Source organism: Neoarius graeffei, chromosome 19 (assembly GCF_027579695.1).
Source record: "Neoarius graeffei isolate fNeoGra1 chromosome 19, fNeoGra1.pri, whole genome shotgun sequence".
Lineage (NCBI taxonomy): Eukaryota > Metazoa > Chordata > Actinopteri > Siluriformes > Ariidae > Neoarius > Neoarius graeffei.
The window spans coordinates 44201559-44223767 of record NC_083587.1 but is presented as its reverse complement, the minus strand read 5'-3'; the positions used below and the strand labels follow the sequence as shown (position 1 = coordinate 44223767).

The 22209-nt window shown below is 40.5% G+C and overlaps 1 protein-coding gene across 3 annotated transcripts; it reads right to left on the bottom strand.

Annotated features, from left to right (window-relative positions):
- Positions 1-1901: 1901 nt before the first annotated feature.
- pigm (phosphatidylinositol glycan anchor biosynthesis, class M) lies at positions 1902-21745 on the bottom strand. Of its 3 annotated transcripts, none has more exons than XM_060900124.1 (5): positions 21361-21745; positions 17707-18233; positions 11028-11286; positions 5092-5193; positions 1902-2488 (listed from the first exon to the last, which is right to left on the bottom strand). In XM_060900124.1, the coding sequence occupies exons 1-5, from the start codon at positions 21526-21528 to the stop codon at positions 2318-2320; spliced, it is 1227 nt and encodes a 408-aa protein (XP_060756107.1). In that variant the 5' UTR covers positions 21529-21745; the 3' UTR covers positions 1902-2317. The 3 variants fall into 3 exon arrangements, with proteins under 3 accessions (XP_060756107.1, XP_060756108.1, XP_060756109.1); XM_060900125.1 differs by lacking the exon at positions 21361-21745 and adding an exon at positions 18600-18700; XM_060900126.1 differs by lacking the exons at positions 1902-2488; positions 5092-5193 and adding an exon at positions 9542-10069.
- Between the last annotated feature and the right edge of the window lie 464 nt (positions 21746-22209).

Sequence of the window (22209 nt, the reverse complement as noted above, 5' to 3'; positions counted from 1 at the left end):
CTTAGCCTAATACTTGGTTGATGCACCTTTGGCAGCAGTTATAGCTTCAAGGCGTCTTGGGAAAGAAGCTACGAGCTTGGTACACTTGTTTCTGGACATTTTTGCCCATTCCTCTTGGCATATCCTTGCAAGCTCTGTCAGGCTGGATGGGGAGCATCGCTACACAGCCAGTTTCAGCTCCTTCCACAGATGTTCAATTGGATTCAGGTCTGGGCTCTGGCTGGGCCACTCAAGGACATTCACAGACTTTCTCCAAAGCCACTCCTTTGTCTTGGCTATGTGCTTTGGGTCGTTGTCATGTTGGAAGGTAAACCTTCGCCCCAGTCTGAGGTCCAGAGCGCTCTGGAGCAGGTTTTCTTGAAGGATCTCGGTGTACTTGGCTGCATTCATCTTTCCCTCTATCAGAACTAGTCGCCCCGTTCCCGCTGCTGAAAAACATCCCTACATCATGATGCTGCCATGCTTCACTGTAAGGATGGCATTAGCCAGGTGATGAGCGGTGCCTGGTTTCCTCCAGATGTGATGCTTGGTATCCAGGCCAAAAAGTTCAATTTTGGTTTCATCAGACCAGAGGATCTTGTTTCTCATGGTTTGAGAGTCCTCTAGGTGCCTTTTGGCAAACTCCAAGTGGGCAGTCATGTGCCTTTTACTAAGGAGTGGTTTCCATCTGGACACTCCACCATAAAGGCCTGATTTGTGGAGTGCTGCCTGGATGGTAGATCTTCTGAAAGGTTCTCCCATCTCCACAAGGATATGCTAGAGCTCTGTCAGAGTGACCCTCAAATTCCTGCTCACCTTCCTGGCCAAGACCCGTCTTCCCTGATCACTCAGTTTGGCCGGGTGGCCAGGTCTAGGAAGATTCTTGGAGGTTCCAAACTTCTTCCATTTATGAATGATGGTGGCCACTGTGCTCTTTGGGACCTGTAAACCTGCAGCAATTTTTCTGTACCCTTCTCCAGATCTACGCTTTGACACGATCCTGTTTCTGAGGTCTGCAGATAATTCCTTTGACCCCATGGCTTGGAGTTTGCTCTGACATGCACTGTCAACTGTGGGACCTTATATAGGCAGGTGCTGGCAATCCCCAATCATGTCCAATCAATTGAATTTACCACAGGTGGATGCCAATTAAGTTGCAGAAACATCTCAAGCAGTATCAGTGGAAACAAAATGCACCTCAGCTCACTTTTGGGTGTCATATCAAAGGGTGTGCACACTTGTGTACATATATTTTACATTTTGATTTTTAATAAATTAGCACAAATGTCTAAAAATCTGCTTTCCCTTTGTCATTATGGGCTATTTTGTGTAAAATTTTGTGACAAAAAATGAACTCAATCTATTGTAGAATAAGTCTGTATCGTAATAAAACGTGGAAAACGTGAAAGGAGTGTGTAGACTTTTCGGCTTAACCGTATACTGTATGTACGTTATCTGGATCCGGTACACCACTTCTGAGCCTGTATCCCTCTACACAGTGCCACTCACAGTTGCTCTGAATCCTGGAACAGCATCATTTGTGCCATTGCAGGTGGAATAGCGACACCCAGATCCCCTCTGCACATAGGCTTCCATTGGCATCAATTCTCATAACAAGGTGGCTGCTCGCCACCTGCTGCCATGTGAGAGTGTGTCCTGGACTGTAAGTCACACATATAATCCATCAAGTCAGCTCCAGAGGCCATACAGAAAACCAGATCCGCAGCTCCCGTCCAAACATCAGCACTACTACCATAAAACTCATGGACGCACAGAGCGTGTCCATCTTTTTTTTTTTAAAGTTAAATTCTATTTACTGTATGAGCACAAACCAATCAGGAGCCTTCTTTACCACCAACAGAGTCAATACTTCTTGTTTTCCCAGAAAACTGCAAAAATGAAGGACAGTATTTTATGGAGCCATGTCTGGATAGATTTTTATTCCCCACTGAATAGTCCAAACAGTATGTGTTTCCTGAAAAATTACACAGCGTGCTCTTCTTATTTTACAAAAAAGAAAGAAAAAACACCCTTTTTTCACCTGTTATTTCTATGCTCCATACCAGTAAAGAAATACAAACAAGTCAACGTTAAAAATGGAACTGGAACAAATGGAAACTTGGCCTTTTCACATAGGCTACTTATGTGCTACTAGATTATAACACAGATCAACAAGAAACTGTAAACCTGCCTACTAAAAGGACCTGCCTTTGCTATTCTGTTTAAGGCCATTTTGCCAGACAATAGAAACAGATGTAAGAAAATAAGCTAACATTTAAATGAACATACACAGTGAAAACACATTCAATTATTTGTTCCCTAATCCTCATTCCAGCCTTTATTTCATTTTCTTTTTTTGTTGAACAACTGCTTTTGGTATGTAATTGTTGATGATCTGGACCATTACCACCGAGTTGATGATGAGGAACAGCAGGCCAGCAAACCATATAAACACAAACGTGTTGCGTCCTTCAAATTCCAAGTAGTAAGCCGGTGCCAACCACAAGCCCTATGGAGGTAACATAGAAAATGTAAGACTCAGCACATTTTAGTTTATGCTAAACTTGACACTTGAAAACAAACACAACTGACTTATTCCAAGTCTACACATCATTCTTATTGAGCAGCACTATAGGGAACATTCGAGAACAACTGCTATCGGAAGATACTTCATGTCTCCTAGCTACAAAGAACAACAAATGATTAGCGTTACGGAGGAGCTAAAATTAAAGATGACTGGCTACTGCATTATATAAAGAAACAGAAGCTAACATGGCTGGCACGGTGGTGTAGTGGTTAGTGCTGTCGCCTCACAGCAAGAAGGTCCGGGTTCGAGCCCCGTGGCCGGCGAGGGCCTTTCTGTGTGGAGTTTGCATGTTCTCCCCGTGTCCGCGTGGGTTTCCTCCGGGTGCTCCGGTTTCCCCCACAGTCCAAAGACATGCAGGTTAGGTTAACTGATGACTCTAAATTGACCGTAGGTGTGAATGTGTGTGTGAATGGTTGTCTGTGTCTGTGTGTCGGCCCTGTGATGACCTGGCGACTTGTCCAGGGTGTACCCCGCCTCTCGCCCGTAGTCAGCTGGGATAGGCTCCAGGTTGCCTGCGACCCTGTAGAACAGGATAAAGCGGCTAGAGATAATGAGATGAGATGAGAAGCTAACATACTTCGGCCACATCAAACACCATGATAACATAGAGAAGACTGTTCTAGAAGCACATATCCCAGGAAAGAGACGGAGAGGAAGACCAACACTGAAATGGGAAAAGACTGTCGCAGATGCCCTAGGACCTATAGATCAAGCTGGAAGAATGGCAATGGATAGGGAGAGGTTTAGCACGGTTATGCAAGCAGCCATGCTCTGAGAAGGGTTTGCTTTTGATGATGATGAGCACTATCATGACTTTCATAATAATAATAATAATAAACTGAGTAAACGGTTTTAGGAGGACAGGGCCTCAAGTTTAAAGATATTCCATTAACGTTGCAGAGTGACCTTAACTTCTCATTTTTCAAATATCAGGATATTTAAAAGCATTATTATTATTATTATTATTATTAATAATAATAATAAGCATACTCAAATGCACACTTCCTGCAATAAAAATTTGGGAACTGAATCAAACTTTTTATTGGTTTTAATCCTAGTACCATGCCATGGATCCTGCTAAAATTGTGAGATGATCTAAAGAGTCTACATATTAGCAGGAAAACTGAGATCTGCATGAAGTAATGGTGTCAAACTGCATATATAGTTGTGGTCAGAAGTTTACATACAGTGACATGAATGTCATCTTGGATATGAATGTCATGGCAATATTTGGGCTTTCAGTAATTTCTTTGAACTGTTCTTTTTCTGTGGCAGAATGTACAGCATACATCTTTAATTTAAAAAACACTAGAATTTGGTGCACAAGTTTTAATTTCCTTTGGGTTTTCTGAAATCAACACAGGGTCAAAATTATACATACAGGGTCAAAAATTAACATACGCTCATTTAGATTATTAATTCAGAGGTGCTGAAACTTCCAAAATGTCTCTTATCTTGCCAAGGCCGAGGTCTCTTAACTTCCTGTTAGTGATCGTAATTGACTACAGCTGGTAGCTTCTCTGTGCCTCCATAAAAAGGGTTTGTTTACAGCACTCACTGGATTGACCAACACACAATACAATGGGAAAGTCCAAGGAGCTCAGTGCAGATCTGAGAAAGAGGATTGCAGATATACACAACTCCGGAATGTCTCTTGGAGCCATTTCTAAACAACTGCAAATTACAAGATCAGTTCAAACAATTGTATCCAAGTTATTGTGAGGTGTAGTCACTTTGCCAAGCCACTTTGCTTCAAGAAAACCCAAACTGTCACCCTCAGCTGAAGGAAAATTGGTTTGGATGGTCAGGAACAACCTGGGAACCACCATGGCACAGCCCTGCCATGAACTGGAAGCTGATGGATCACTGTCTACAGTTCAGATCACCATGGACTAAGAGGCTGCTATCCAAGAAATAACCCCCTGCTCCAAAATCGACACCTTCAAGCTTAACTAAAGTTTGAAGCTGACCACATGGACAAAGAAAAGGCCTTCTGAAGGAAACATGTATGGTCAGATGAGACAAAGATTGAGTTGTTTGGCCACAATGTCCACCATGTCCAGAGGGACACTGTACCAGCTGGTGGTGGTGGTAGGATCATCATGCTCTGGGGCTGTTTTGCTGCCAGTGGAACTGGTTCATTGCACAAAGTGGATGGAATAATGAAGAAGGAGGACTACCTCAATTCTTCAGCATAAACCATCAGAAACTTGAACACAACTTGGGACTTGAGAGTTACAACAAGACAACGAACCCAAACACGCATCAGAGCTGGTTGTGGAGGATAAAACAGGCTAACATTAAGCTTAAAACAAGTCCTGACTTCAACCCTATTGAAAATATATGGACGGTGCTAATAAGTTGAGTCCATGCCAAGAAAAAAAAACAAACAAATTTAATTGAACTCTACCAATTCTACCATGAATCACAACTGATAAAATTACAACTGATAATCACAACTGATAAAAATACCTGCATGTCATTTTCCATCATTTTTTAATGTAAAGCATAAACATATTTCATACCTGCCCAGTGAACCACAACAGCAGTAGCTCAATCCCTTGCTTTATTGTGAGTCTCAGGTGTGGCAGGACCAGAGGCAGTAAACACAAGTACCACAGAAAATACTGCAAAACAAAACAGTGTAGAGAAAGCCTTCTGTAAACTTAACTGGGATAACAAGAGATAAATGTTATATAGGGACAGAAGGAAATCATAAATTATTGGATGCACTGATGTTTTCTCTTGAATAAGTTTACAATGAAAATGTATTTTGTGGCTTTTAATTCGTAGTTAGGTATAGATAGATCTTGAATATATACTGCCCAGCCCCCAAAAAAATGTCACTAATATTTGGTTGGACTGCCTTTAGCTTTGATTACAGCATGCAGTCGCTGTGGCATTGTTTTGATAAACTTATGCAACATCACATCCTTTATTTCAGTCCAAAGTTGTATTCGTTTTTCACCAAGATCTTGTGTTGAGGATGGGAGAGTCGAACCACCGCATCAAATCTTCTCCAGCACATCCCAAAGATTCTCAGTGGGGTTAAGGTCGGGACTCTGTGGTGGCCAATTCATGTGTGAAAATTATTCCTCATGCTTCCTGAAGCACTCTCACAATCTGAGCCCTAACTTTATGCCCGGGCCATCAAAGAACAACAAGATCAGCTGAGAGCTACTGTTCACTTATGTATACCCCCGCTCTTGCTTATATCAGAAAAGCAATCGAAGGAATAGGACACTTATTATGAATCAAGCAGTTGTGATTTGTAGTTGCTGAGAAAAATGTTACGAAAATTTTGTAAATCCACGCTGTATGTTTCGTAAATACATTCAGTCAATAAACAGGAAGTCGATGTGCAACAGACCTGAAAACGGTATACACGGTATAGAACCCCAAGCTGAAGCTCAGTACTAAATATCAAGCAGCTATGATTTGTAATTGCTGAGAAAACTGCTATGAAAATTTTGTAAACCTACTCTATATGTTTCGTAAATACATTCAGTTGGTAAACAGGAAGTCGATATGGGACAGACCTGAAAACGGTATACACGGTATAGAACCCCAAGCTGAAGTTTGGTAACAAGTGGCTATGATTTGCTGTTGCTGTTACCCCCCCCCTTCGGCACGGGGGTATAAAAAAAAAAATCTATTGATGTGATAACTTGGTCAGGTCGTCAGCGGACTTCATTTTATTGCCCCATAATGTTACTGAGTGTAAACCTGACCAACTGAAGCAACCCCAGATCATAATATTGCCTCCAGAGGCTTGTACAGTGGCCACTATGCATGATGGATGCATCGCTTCATGCACTTCCCTTATTATCCTGACACACCCATCATTCAGGAATAGAGTAAATCTGAACTCATCAAATTACATAACATTTTTCCATTGCTCCAGAGTCCAATCTTTCTGCTCCCTAGCAAATTGAAGCCTTTTCTCCTGATTAGTGTCACTAACAAGTGGTTTTCTTATGACCACACAGCTATCTAGTCCCAATCCTGTAAGTTCAAATCACATTGTGAATATGGAAATGTTCTTAATTTCACTATTACACACAGCTGTAAGTTCTACTGTCGATTTTGTTTTTACAATTCGACTTCAGCAAGCATTTAAGTGATCTCTGATCATGGCCAGTCAGGATCTTTTTCCAACCAAGTTGACGGTTCACCAATCCTTCCAGGTTTTAATGATGCATTAGGCAGTTCTTTTTTTTTTTTTTGGGCTTTTTTCACCTTTATTGGATAGGATAGTGTAGAGACAGGAAATTAGCGGGAGAGAGACGGGGAGGGATCGGGAAATGACCTCGGGTCAGAATCGAACCCGGGTCCTCGGATTTATGGTATGGCGCCTTATCCACCTGAGCCATGACGCCCCCACATTAGGCAGTTCTTAACCCGATTCCACTAATTTCAACAATCTCCTTAGTTGTTTTCTTTGCTTGATGCAGGCCAAAACTTTGACCTTTCTGAAACACAGTAACATCTTTTGCATGAGGATGAGACACATCTTCCGACATGTTTGTTCAAGAAATGAGAAGCTACTCACTGCATCAGTTAGGGTTAAAATAATTGTTATGAACTGAAACACATTAATCACTGCAGTAATTATCCAGTCAAAGGCTCTTATGTATTTGCTTATTTAAATGGCAATTTTTTTTTTTTGGCCGGGCAGTGTATCATTGGCTAATGCTTCTTTAATGGCATACTATACAACCCCGATTCCAAAAAAGTTGAGACAAAGTACAAATTGTAAATAAAAACGGAATGCAATGATGTGGAAGTTTCAAAATTCCATATTTTATTCAGAATAGAACATAGATGACATATCAAATGTTTAAACTGAGAAAATGTATCATTTAAAGAGAAAAATTAGGTGATTTTAAATTTCATGACAACAACATCATCTCAAAAAAGTTGGGACAAGGCCATGTTTACGACTGTGAGACATCCCCTTTTCTCTTTACAACAGTCTGTAAACGTCTGGGGACTGAGGAGACAAGTTGCTCAAGTTTAGGGATAGGAACGTTAACCCATTCTTGTCTAATGTAGGATTCTAGTTGCTCAACTGTCTTAGGTCTTTTTTGCCGTATCTTCCGTTTTATGATGCGCCAAATGCTTTCTATGGGTGAAAGATCTGGACTGCAGGCTGGCCAGTTCAGTACCCGGACCCTTCTTCTACGCAGCCATGATGCTGTAATTGATGCAGTATGTGGTTTGGCATTGTCATGTTGGAAAATGCAAGGTCTTCCCTGAAAGAGACGTCGTCTGGATGGGAGCATATGTTGCTCTAGAACCTGGATATACCATTCAGCATTGATGGTGTCTTTCCAGATGTGTAAGCTGCCCATGCCACACCATCAGAGATGCAGGCTTCTGAACTGAGCGCTGATAACAACTTGGGTCGTCCTTCTCCTCTTTAGTCCGAATGACACGGCGTCCCTGATTTCCATAACGAACTTCAAATTTTGATTCGTCTGACCACAGAACAGTTTTCCACTTTGCCACAGTCCATTTTAAATGAGCCTTGGCCCAGAGAAGACGTCTGCGATTCTGGATCATGTTTAGATACGGCTTCTTCTTTGAACTATAGAGTTTTAGCTGGCAATGGCGGATGGCACGGTGAATTGTGTTCACAGATAATGTTCTCTGGAAATATTCCTGAGCCCATTTTGTGATTTCCAATACAGAAGCATGCCTGTATGTGATGCAGTGCCGTCTAAGGGCCCGAAGATCACGGGCACCCAGTATGGTTTTCCGGCCTTGACCCTTACACACAGAGATTCTTCCAGATTCTCTGAATCTTTTGATGATATTATGCACTGTCGATGATATGTTCAAACTCTTTGCAATTTTACACTGTCGAACTCCTTTCTGATATTGCTCCACTATTTGTCGGCGCAGAATTAGGGGGATTGGTGATCCTCTTCCCATCTTTACTTCTGAGAGCCGCTGCCACTCCAAGATGCTCTTTTTATACCCAGTCATGTTAATGACCTATTGCCAATTGACCTAATGAGTTGCAATTTGGTCCTCCAGCTGTTCCTTTTTTGTACCTTTAACTTTTCCAGCCTCTTATTGCCCCTGTCCCAACTTTTTTGAGATGTGTTGCTGTCATGAAATTTCAAATGAGCCAATATTTGGCATGAAATTTCAAAATGTCTCACTTTCGACATTTGATATGTTGTCTATGTTCTATTGTGAATACAATATCAGTTTTGAGATTTGTAAATTATTGCATTCCGTTTTTATTTACAATTTGTACTTTGTCCCAACTTTTTTGGAATCGGGGTTGTATTTAGTATCACAGAATTTTTGGCATTAAAATCATGTTGCCAGTAGTTTTATAATTCAGATTCAAATTTTAATTCCTTCAAACATTTAATATTTAGATTAATCTGAATTATATTTTGGATACAGTGTTACCAGGCCCATTTAAGTGTTAAAAGGTTCCAGATCCACCACAACACTGACCAGATTAAAACTCTTACTGAAGATGAATGAATAAATAAAAATATACCATAAATTATATGCACCGAGTCTCTTTTGTGGTTTACATCAGACAACACAAGTATCATTGAAGCAAAAAGTTTAGGAAACACGTTTTGATTGATGCATATTAGTTGACTCAGTGTGGTAGCTATATTGCTTACTACAAACCAACAGACTGTGATGTTTGTTTAACAGTTATTCCACGAAATCGAGTCGTACATGAGCTGATAGCTGAGTTGGCTATAAGCCATGTACAACAAGACTGAGTGGAATAACTGCTTTATTCTATCCACATTCACTGTATTTTGAAAAACAGAGCATTTTTAGTTTTTTTTTTGTAAATTTGATAAATAAAAACCTTATACAAAACATCTGACAAAATAATTTCTGTTTAGAATGTAAACAAGCCGGCAAAATGACAGTAGCAATTTGTGAAAAATGCTATAATAATAATTCTTGAAAAAAAAAAAGATACGTTATTACCGTCAAATACTTTTCTCTCATATTTTGTTGCGCTTTTTATTTTTTATTTTTTGGGGTTTTGTTTTCGAGTAGAGTTTTTATTTCAACCTTGGCTGGTTCAGCAACACGCTCTGCCATTTTGTTTTTCTCTACTTACGGTATATGAGCTGATATCCTAGTAGCAGAGTAGCCACTCAGCACGCATGATTACTCATATCCAGTGAATGTGGATAGAATAAATACACATATCTGTGTGTGTTTGCAGTAATAAAGAGTAGTTCCTTCACTTTCTGCTGTCGTTAAAAAGAAAATAAGTTGAACTCAATGACTTGGACGGGGATGCCTCCATCACCACCAGGTCTCCTCCTTCCTGTTATTAATTTGTATGCCTCAAATACCCTTAAAATATACTTTAAACAAAAAGGTAGTTCTAATCAGTTCTGCTGTTGGTTACAATAATTCCATATAAATCATTTAAACATTCGAACACTTGTTCTTGAGATATCATAATAAAGAGAATCTTGGATGGATGAACTGATGCACAACCTAAAAAAAAAAAACAACAAAAAAAAAAACATAAGGCATAGGCATAAAAATACAGCATGCTACCAAGAAACCACAAAGAGCAAACTCCTCTGTCCTGAAGACTTTCCCAAGTTTAAAAAAAAACCCTCTTAGTTACAGCTTTAACTCTGACTGTTACGGTACAAAGCACTGATGACTTCTTTCGTAAATGCTAAGGCTCGGTCCCACAATACCAATAACTATAACCACAACTATAAATAAATCTGTCTGCTGCAGTTTGTGGTTGGTGGTCACATCAGACCGATAACGATACCTATAGCCCAGGTCTGAGTTTATCCGTATCAGTGAGATTGCTTCTGGAGTGATTTTTCCAGACCTGGACCCGATCCGATAAAAAAATCTGACCAATCAGGTAATTGTTTACATGCGACGTTGTATGAACGCGTGCTATTTTTCCCAGGGCATCTTTCTACATCCTTGTTGCATCATGGAGAAGAAGCTGAAGATAGAAGTGTTGAAGAATCCCATGCTTTATGACAAAAAACACAAGCTGTACAAAGATACAGCCAAAAAGGAAGACGTATGGAATATGATCAGCAGTAGAGTGGGTATGACTATATATCTTTAAACTTTAAGTGTATCTGTAAACTTAAAGCCCACCACGTGATGCATTACGTAGTGTCTCGTTTTGCGTCATGGTGAAGCAGGAAAAAAATAGTGGAGAATTTCAGGCCATGTTGCCCTAAATTGATTAATTGTTCTATTTAAAAAAAAAAAAAACTAATAAAATTGGAAGTCTGTGATTTGAATTCAGTAGCTTTCGATCCACTCAACAAAAATAATTGGGTGTTGGGGAAAATTCTTTTTATGACCTACACTTGAAAAATCTGAAAGGCAGTACAGCTTTAAGAATAAGAGCACAAGGGGAATAAAACACTATCCTGTGCAAAGCCAATGTGAATTATAGATCATGTGTTACCTGCGAGGTGCAGACTTTGTTGAAGCTGACGAACAGGGCTGTGTTGAGGAAGCAGCAGAGAGGCAGGTCAGTATAGAAGGCTCGAGAGGTAAGGAGCAAGAGTATAGCCTGGGGAAGAAACGTCACCAGACCCAGAACAAAGCTCCAGTCACTCTCCACTGTTAAGTAAAACATGTAGAAGTATGGGGAGAAATTATGACGAATGTCCCGTCTTGTTAAGTGATAGAGGTAGGTTTCTTGGAGGAAATCCCAGCCATACCTGAAAAATTTAAAGAGAATTTACAGAATTTTAATGCTCAGGGTTTTTTGTTTTTTGTACAAAGAACAAGTGATCTACATTATTTGAATCAGGTTTTTGTACAAAAAAAGTTTTGTAACGAATAGGGGTGTAAATGCTCATTATAAACATCTAAGGACAGCCATGCGAGAGGCATATACTGTAAATCTGATCATTAGAGAGTAAATATTTAGCAACTAATTGGTGCCAAATATACTGCCTGGCCCCAAAAAAAAAAGGGGCCATTTTTTACATAAGCAAATACTTAAAGGTCCCATGGCATGAAATGTTCACTTTCTGAGGTTTTTAACGTTAAAATGAGTTCCTCTGACCTTCTTAAGTCACCCCAGTGGCTAGAAATTTCATAATGTGTAAACCAAACTATGCTCAATATTTGAGAATGGCGCGTCAAAACGGCGCGTTGAGAAGCTCTTCCCTTGCCGACATCAGCAAGGGAGATGATCCCCACGCCCCCCCTCTGGATTCCCACCCACTGTATGGATTGCCCGCCCAGCTCAAAAGTTGCCACCAAACATGGAATTTGCGCTGTACATGGATGTGACAACACAGAAAGGAGTCTGTTTTTACTGCCGACGGGAGAGCCCCTGAAGACGCAGTGGCTTAATTTTATTTACTTCAATAATACGCCGTCGAGTCTACCTAAGACAGTGTATGTTTGTCGGAAGCATTTTCCTGATGAATGTTTCCACAACTTGGGACAGTACAGGGCAGGTTTTGCACATCAACTGTCACTGAAGCCTGGGTCCGTACCAAGCATCCCTGCCGCATCAGCCACAAACACCGAACAAGTAAGTGTATAACTGTTAAGTCGTTTTGCCGTGTTTTAAAATCGGTGCGTTAGCCTTGCAATGGCTACATTAGCTGTGCAGCTAACCGCTTCCTGCAGTTAGCCAGGTACTCTGCGCTACAAAACCAAAAAGCATGCAGCATGCTCTGTTATAATAGCCAATCAAAACAGTTTTTACAAAGACACCCACATTCTTTTTTTTAAGTCACTCGTTCATTTTATTTGTTTGTTTGTTCAGTAAAAACCCAAACATTTGTTGAATTTATTTTATTTCCTCACGTTGCACCTTAATGACGTCAGCGCGCGGTATTTTTCCCTTCGCGGTTTGTTCCTTCTCTCTCGCCATAGTAAGACACCCACATCCGCTTGTTCTGACCCACTGGAGGTAGCGTCACAGTGCTGTTAGCCAATCAGAGGTAACATGTTTACATGTCATGAATATTAATGATAAAACCCGCCCCCACCCTCTACCCTTCCCCGCCTCCTGCTTCTCATTAGCAAAACGACGCACTGGGAAAAGCGCTGAAATGGGGCTTTCTCCCAGGAGGCTATATCTACGTGCCGAGGGTTTATTTCGAGAAAGGCTGTGGATATAACATCCGGAAACCTCCACGAGCCCGTTTAAAGCATCAACAAACCACCATGCCATGGGACCTTTAAAGAGCCTTTAGTTGGGGGCGTCGTGGCTCAGGTGGTTAAGGCGCCATACCATGAATGCGGGCGACCTGGGTTCGATTCCGGCCCGAGGTCATTTCCCGATCCCTTCCCGTCTCTCTCTCTCCCGCTCATTTCCTGTCTCTACACTGTCCTATCCAATAAAGGTGCAAAAAGCCCAAAAAAATATCTAAAAAAAAAAAAAAAGAGCCTTTAGTTGGATAATTACTGCAGCCGTGTTGTAGTTGAGTCACTAAACCTCGAGTCCAGTCTTGAGTCCCCAGTGTTCAAATCCGAGTCAACTCCAAGCCATTAAAGAAAATTTCGAGTCGAGTCCACTATTGATCCAAGTCGAGTCCGAGAACAAGACTCCAACCGCACCATTTGACAGTGGCTGTTGCTGCCTTTATGTGAAACCGTTTATGGCATGCTGTCCGGCACACACCCAAGAGTCTATCTGATGCATGCAACAAGGCGCACAGGTGTGACACTCTTGCATGAAATTAGTACAAAAATTAATGTAGATATAAATATCTTATGCCAAATTATTATGGCATGTTACAAAAAAAAATCTGAGTCCTCGTCTCCAATTTACAAGTCCAAATGCAGTTAATACACAAGTCCGAGTCATCAGTGCACAAGTCCAAGTCAAGTCACGAGTCCTTAAAATTAGGGCACGAGTCGGACTCGATTCGAGTACTACAAGCCTGGACTGCAGAGATTAATATGTTTCAGCTGACAATTTTTTAAAAAATCCCTAACTGATGAAAGCTTCTCATTTCTTTAAGAATCATGTCAGAAGCCATATCCTGTGGTCATGGAAAGATGTTACTGTGTTTCAGAAGGGTCAAATTATTGGCCTGCGTCAAGCAAAGAAGAAAATTAAGGAGATTGCTGAAAATACTAGAATATGATTAAGAATGACCCAATGCATTATTAAAACCTGGAAGAATAGTGGTGAACCGTCAACTTCATAGAAAAAATGTGGTTGGGGGGAAAAAAGAAAAAAACAACAACAACAACAAAAAACTTCTGACTGACCATTATCAGAGCTCACTTATGGAAAAATTTTCACACCTGAATCAGCCACCACAGAGTCCTGATCTTAACCCCACTGAAAGTCTTTGGGATGTGCTGGAGAAGACTTTATGGAGTAGTTCAACTCTCCCACCATCAGTATCAGATCTTGGTGAAAAATTAACGCAACTCTGGATGGGAATGACTGTTGTGATGTTGCATAAGGTTGTTGAAACAATGCCAAGGCAAATGTGTGCTGTAATCAAAGCTGAAGTCAGTCTAAAGAAATATTAAAGTGTGCAACTTTTTGGCCAGGCAGTGTATTAATGGATCTGAAATGGGGAAAATCATCAATTCAAACATAATGAGCTCCGTAGCACCTGAAGTGTCATTTTAACTGGAAATCGTGCTTCAAAGTCGGCTAAAATGCCCGAATTCTGTGGCCTCGTTCTCATGGCTGGTGCTGTATGAAAGCTACTGAAGAGCTCCTCTTTTTAACTGTTATAGCATGGTTGTGTAACTATTAGGCTTGTAAATATTCACTCAATTCACGATTCAATTCGATTTACAATACTGAGTTAATGATTCAATTTTCCCGTGACATTTTTGGAAAAAAAAAATTTTTTATTACCAAAAAAATTGCAACATCTCATCTCATCTCATTATCTCTAGCCGCTTTATCCTGTTCTACAGGGTCGCAGGCAAGCTGGAGTCTATCCCAGCTGACTACGGGCGAAAGGCGGGGTACACCCTGGACAAGTCGCCAGATCATCACAGGGCTGACACATAGACACAGACAACCATTCACACTCACATTCACACCTACGGTCAATTTAGAGTCACCAGTTAACCTAACCTGCATGTCTTTGGACTGTGGGGGAAACCGGAGCACCCGGCGGAAACCCACGCGGACACGGGGAGAACATGCAAACTCCGCACAGAAAGGCCCTTGCCGGCCACGGGGCTCGAACCCGGACCTTCTTGCTGTGAGGCAACAGCGCTAACCACTACATCACCGTGCCGCCAAAATTGCAACATTTATTTTCCTATTCCTTATCAACTTAAATATTCCTTTTGTTAAAAAAAAAAACAACTTTGTTTCATCTTCTTAATAACCAACAATGATTATTTACCCACATTTGTGAAAAGGTTAAAGTAAAATATAATAGCCTGTTAACTAAAATATTCCTTTTATTAAAAAAGGAAAATATTGATGACAAATAGGCCTTTTCTTACTAAAATTTTATGAACATTTGTGAAGGCTGTAGTCAGCTTAAACAGAAAACAATTACCTCCTTTTCTTCAGCTTTCACGGGTTGTTAAATCTATTCGTATAGTCAATCACACAACAGCTTTTTCCCCATTTTAGATCTGTTTTATGTGCACGTTCATGGTCTTAGAGCTGTACTACTTCTGCCTAGGGTGAAGTTACATGCATTCCCAGTACTTTACACCTTCTGCTGTCGAAACAACCCAATCACAGTTAGGAAAAATCTAAGGGATTATGTAGCCTGATAATAAGTCATAATTCATTTTTTTATTTCATCGATTTGAATGATCAAATTTGTATCGCGATTTATCACACGATATATATCATTACATGCCTAATAACCATATAATTCATATTATTCTATCCACATTCACTGGATATGAGCAATCGTGTGTTTTGATAGGCTACTCTACTACTAGGATATCGGCTCATATACCGTGAGAGAAAAACAAAATGACGGACCGTGTTGCTGAACCAACCGAGGACGAAATAAAAACTCGACTCGAAACCAAAACCACAAAAATACAAAAAAAACAAAACAAAAAAACCCAACAAAATATGTAATGAATGTATTTGATAGTAAGAAAGCTCTTATTTTTCAATAATTATTATCGTACTTTTCACAAATTGCTACTGTCATTTCACCAGTTTGTTTATATTCTAAGCAGAAATTATTTTGTTGGATGTTTTGCATAAAGTTTTTTTTAATTGAATTTGCAAAAAAACAAAAATGCTCCATTTCTCAAAATCCAGTGAATGTGGATAGAATAACATAGTTATTCCACTTAATCTCATCGTACATGGTTTATAGCCAACTTGACTATCAGCTCATGTACGACTCGATTTCGTGGAATAACTTAAATGTGTGTTGGTTATTGTGATCTGGAGCTATCAGTCTCAGCATGCTCTTTAATTTTATGGCTTGCCAGATTAGAACCACTGGTGTTCAATCAGTACAACTGCATTACAGTGCCTTGCAAAAGTATTCATACCCCTTGAACTTTTTCACATTTTTCCACCTTACAACCACGAACTTAAAAGTTTTTTATTGAGATTTTATGTGATAGACCAACACAGAGTAGCACATAATTGTGAAGTGAAACGAAAATGATAAATGGTCTTCAAAATTTTAAACAAATAAAAATCTGAAAAATGTGATGTGCATTAGTATTCAGCCCCCCTGCGTCAATACTTTGTAGAGCCATCTTTTGCTGCAATTACAGCTGCAAGTCTTTTGTGGTATGTCTCTACCAGCTTTGCACATCTAGACACTGAAATTTTTGCCCATTCTTCTTTGCAAAATAGCTCAAGCTCAGCCAGATTGGATGGAGAGCGTCTGTGAACAGCAATTTTCAAGTCTTGCCACAGATGCTCAATGGGATTTAGGTCTGGACTTTGACTGGGCCATTCTAACACATGAATATTCTTTGATCTAAACCATTCCATTGTAGCTCTGGCTGTATGTTTAGGGTCATTGTCTTGCTGGAAGGTGAATCTCCTTCCCAGTCTCAAGTCTTTTGCAGCCTCCAACAGGTTTTCTTCCAGGATTGCCCTGTATTTAGCTCCATCCATCTTCCCATCAACTCTGACCAGCTTCCCTGTCCCTGCTGAAGAAAAGCATCCCCATAGCATGATGCTGCCACCACCATGTTTCACAGTGGGGATGGTGTGTGCAGGGTGATGAGCAGTGTTAGTTTTCCGGCACACATAGCGCTTTACATTTAGGCCAAAAAGTTCAACTTTGGTCTCATCTGACCAAAGCACCTTCTTCCACATGTTTGCTGTGTCCTCTACATGGCTTCTTATGCCTGTCTTTCAACAATGGCTTTCTTCTTGCCACTCTTCCAAAAAGGCCAGATTTGTGGAGTGTACGACTTATAGTTGTCCTGTGCACAGATTCTCCCACCTGAGCTGTGGATTTCTGCAGCTCCTCCAGAGTGATCATGGGCCTCTTGGCTGCTTCTCTGACCAGTGCTCTCCTTGCTCGCTCTGTCAGTTTAGGTGGACGGCCATGTCTTGGTAGGTTTGCAGTTGTGCCATACTTTTTCCATTTTTGAATGATGGATTGAATAGTGCTTCTTGAGATGTTCAGAGCTTGGGATATTTTTTTATAACCTAACCCTGCTTTAAACTTCTCCAGAACTTTATCCCTGACCTGTCTGGTGAGTTCTTTGGTCTTCATGATGCTGTTTGTTCTTCAGTGTTCTCTAACAAACCACTGAGGCCTTCACAGAACAAGTGTGTTTATGCTGAGAGTAAATTACACACAGTAGGACTCTATTAACTGATTAGATGACTTCTGAAGGCAATTGATTGCACTGGATTGTATTTAGAGGTATCAGAGGACAGGGGGCTGAATACTAATGCACACCACATTTTTCAGATTTTTATTTGTTTAAAATTTTGAAGACCATTTATCATTTTCGTTTCACTTCACAATTATGTGCTACTCTGTGTTGGTCTATCACATAAAATCTCAATAAAAAACTTTTAAGTTCGTGGTTGTAAGGTGGAAAAATGTGAAAAAGTTCAAGGGGTATGAATACATTTGCAAGGCACTGTAGATGTATAATTAACAGAATGCTGCTGAGCAAAAATGAGTTCAATTCCCAGTTGGCTAGATCTTTGTTAAACTCAGATTATTTTAACTTACATGCAATAAAAGGTCAAAGTCAGTCCAAGAAACACAGCTCCTGCAACGACAGCAAATAGAGCCAGATCCTTATTGAAAAGGCTTTGGAGAACCCTAAAAACACCTCTGTAACGGTTCTGCAATTCCTTGTGATTTGATATGAAGAGGGCGATGGGAAGGGCATATATTACTGTATAGATTTTCATATGGACAGAGAGACCATAGAGAAATGCTGCTGTTAAATGTCTCTTCAGTTGTAAACACAAGAGAGTGGACAGGACCAAAACAGCCAAAAGTGCTTCAGCATTCCCACGCGTCGATACGCCAATTGGTAAAGGATTCAGAAGCCAGAGAGCTGAGAAACGACAGGCTGCATCACTGGATAAACCTTGAAGAGTCAATATGTGGTATAAAAGGACACCGGAGAGTACGTCACAAATCACAAATAGCAGCTTCCCAAAGTGAGAGGTCAAATAGCTGCTCGGTGATAACATCCATGCCAGGAGTGGTGTATACCGGTAGGTGGACCTGTTGTATGGAGACTCACCCTATGAAAGAAAGATAGTTATAATCAAAACACTGTTTCAAAGCATTTAATTTCTTTAACATTAGTATAATGCAGTGGCGAACCATTACTACTAGAGCCGGGACTTCAGCTCAGGCAAAACTTAGCCAGACACACCAAAAACGTAACAGGGCAAAGGATTTTGTAAGGGATTAGTGGCAGGGTGCCAGGAAGCTCTGTTGTGTGTAGTTGTCAATACTGATTTCAAAAGTAACCAAGTAAATTACATAGGGAAATGAATACTTAAGTCTGAGTGAAAAATACTGTGGCGAGTGTACATGGAAGAATAGTCTGGAGACAGAAACCTTAGTTGCTCTTGTGCTCTTATCCAGAGCGACATACAACATACCTAGAGCAGCCTGGGGAGCAGTTGGGGATTAGGTGCTTTGCTCAAGGGCACTTCAGCCATTCATGCTGGTCCAGGGAATTAAACTGGTGACTTTTCGGTCCCAAAGCTGCTTCTCTAACCATTAGGCTTCCCCCTGAACGCTTTTAGCATTGAAACGGCTCATTTGGCTTCTGTGGTCTATCACATTTAATCTGCGTTTATTTCCTTAGTACTATGAAACACTGGGAAATATCGTTACTTAATGGTGGATTGCAGTAATTTTTGTACATCAACACTGCACAGGCAACTCAAGTCTTGTTCAGGCAGAAACTCCGTCACTGTCTTCTTGCAGGAGAAGTTAAATCACTACAGGATGCTTCATGGATATAAAGTCATACATTTTATATCCATCCTAACTGGTTTGGTGGGGTCACAAAGACCTGCTCAAGATCCTCCAGCTGAGGCTACAGAATAGTCTTAGATCATGATCTCATAATTATGAGAGCTTTTCTTGCAATTAAGATAGCTCATAATTAAAGAATAAGGTGTCTGTTTTTCCCCCTTTAGTGAATGCATTGTGCTTCAGTATGTACTGAATGGTTTGTCTTTGTTTTCAATGGCTTGTTTATACCAGTGAAATTTTTAGATTCGGTTATCATACCGCAAAAATTTCAAACTGTAACACCATTACTAAGGAACGACGCAAAATACCCGAAAATAAAACGATATGTGTCCTTTACTAGCCTGGGGTGGGTTTCCCAAAAGCATCATAGCACAAAGATCATTGTTAAATGGTAGAGCGAGCATCACAATGAACACTCTCTCGCTCTCCTAGTTAAAGGAGATATGCAGAGCCATGGCCTCACTTTCGTTTATAAATGCCTTGAGACCTCAAGAATGGCACAGGAATAGTTTTAACTGTTAACAATAAATCTAATATAGTAATTTTTATGATTAAAGTGATTCATATAGGTAGCGGTCCGAGTGAATGACCTTGACGTCCGTAACATCACCGCACGAAGTCTATTGGTCTCATTGCCATTTCCGCTATACTAAAACACAGAGTTGACTGCAACTCCGATCCTCCATTTTGAGCTAATTTGTCGCCATGCCACGTAGATGTCTTGCTGGTGGGTGCAGCAACACGACAGAAGGTGGCTTTACGTTACATTCATGGTCCAAGAATGTTCAAACTGCAAAGATTTGGATGCGTTTTGCGAGAAGTTCATGGGCACATTGGGCGGCTACGAAGTGGTCTCTCCTCTGCTCTGCACATTTTACTGAAGACTTGTACGAGACCTCTGATCTGTTGAGGAGTGTTGGCTATAAGCCCGTATTGAAAGAGGGTGCAGTACCAACAATTAAAGAAAAAAAGTATTTTATTTTTTAAAGCAAAGTGAGTTCAGTTGCACCAGTTCTCCTGGAGTGAGCTGAGGGTTGTTGGTAAAACCCGGGACGAAACGTGACATATTATCGCTCGGGCAGTGACCTCCCCGCGGTTGTTGCTAAAACCGGTGACATCCCATTCCGTCCTGGGTTTTAGTAATTGCCTGAGCTGAGCAGTAATGGCAGAGTACTCAGTAATGGAGAATGAGTGGAGCAGCTGTCTTATTTCTGCACTGGATACTGCTGCCATCTTGCCCTTACATGGAAGGAGCAAATGAACGGAGAACTGAACGAACAACCGAAAGTCAGATTGTTTCAAAACAATCGGCCACAAGATCGGCCTTCAAGAAGCAAGAACACAGACAGGTAAGCTCCGACTCTTATTTAGATACAAAACATGTTGTTTACCTGAATTTAGATTAATACATGTAACTTGTATTGTGTGTTTAAGTTACCAGTATAAGATTATTTAATTTGCTTCAGAATGTGATTGTCTCAGTTCATCTGATTATTTAATTAGCCTTTTACATTTTATCAGTGAAAATGCATGCATGTACATGTATGTTGCATAAGTTATAACACCTATCCTGTTTTAATGAGACTCAACCCACAATCAATTAAGGCAAATCAGTCTTAGTTGAGCAAGTCGGTAACGGTATTTCTTACTTTCACCATAAATTTTTATTTATATGACTTTGGTCTATAGCTGTAAAAGGCCTCGACCTTAAAACCGGTTCCTGCTTTGATGTCACATGCTCAGGGCTGGCTGGCTCAGCGGGGCAGCTCGAATGCCAACTTTGCAGTCGATTTTAACTCTCAAAAATATCTCATCTCATTATCTCTAGCCGCTTTATCCTATAGGGTCGCAGGCAAGCTGGAGCCTATCCCAGCTGACTACGGGCAAAAGGCGGGGTACACCCTGGACAAGTCGCCAGGTTACCACAGGGCTGACACATAGACACAGACAACCATTCACACTCACATTCACACCTACGGTCAATTTAGAGTCACCAGTTAACCTAACCTGCATGTCTTTGGACTGTGGGGGAAACCGGAGCACCCGGAGGAAACCCACGCGGACACGGGGAGAACATGCAAACTCCACACAGAAAGGCCCTCGCCGGCCACGAGGCTCGAACCCAGGACCTTCTTGCTGTGAGGCGACAGTGCTAACCACTACATCACCGTGCCACCCTCTCTCAAAAATATACTTTTTTTAAATTCCCATTTATGCAGCATACAAGAGTCAAGGACAGAGATACTATCCACTCAGAAATTTATTTAAAAATCTGCGTATCTGCTTTAAGATGCTCTTAGTGTTAAGAGGCTTTTGGGAACCCCGCCCCTGACTTCATCACTACATGTCAGCTGTCATTTCTTCTACAGAAGAACTCACCTGCATTACAAGTCTGGATGCGTCTAAAAAGACATGAAAATCGATATCGGTGTATTTGACCACCATGGTTTTGTCTTGATAAATCCCAAAACCCACCAAAAATAAACGTATAACAAAAGCGACGCCAAGCAGCGCTCTAAAATTTATGTTCAGTTGGAATGAAAACATGTTGCCACGTGACAAACTAAAACCAGTGGCTTTTAATGAACAAAATAATCAAATGCGGGCTCCATTAATCTCACTGGATCACTTCCTCCTCACCGCTAGTGGGTTCAGCTTAAACATATCGGCCACATGAAATATTCCGGTTTAAATAAATCTAACTAAAATATAAGTAAAGTTAAAATATACACCAGAAACAATAGTTAACTCGTTTACTTCCTGGTGAAAGTTGCAGTAGTATTTTGTTTTGTTTCAAAATAAAAGTCACTTATCGTTTCTAGTATTGAGGCAGGTGGAGAGCTGACTAGAGGGATTTACGGTTAATACTAGCTTTTTGCTAATAAAAACTAAAAGCACAATTATTTACGTGAGAACTAGCTAAAAATATAAAGCAAAATAATATAATTGCAATGTTTACTCTAAAGAAACAAGTACCCATATAAATCACCACAAACATGAACATTTATTGTATATTAAAGCCTTTAATAAACAAAACACGAAATAGGTCCAGAATATGCCCTTTAATTTAAAGGGCATATTCTGGACCTATTTCATGTTTTGTTTTGTTTTTTATATGAAAGAATGTCCCTTTACACACTCATCCAGAAGGGTAATTTTGCACAAGGCCATCTGTCTACAGCAGAAAAAATAAATAACAAAATGCGTCTGGAAAAATCCCAAGGGAGT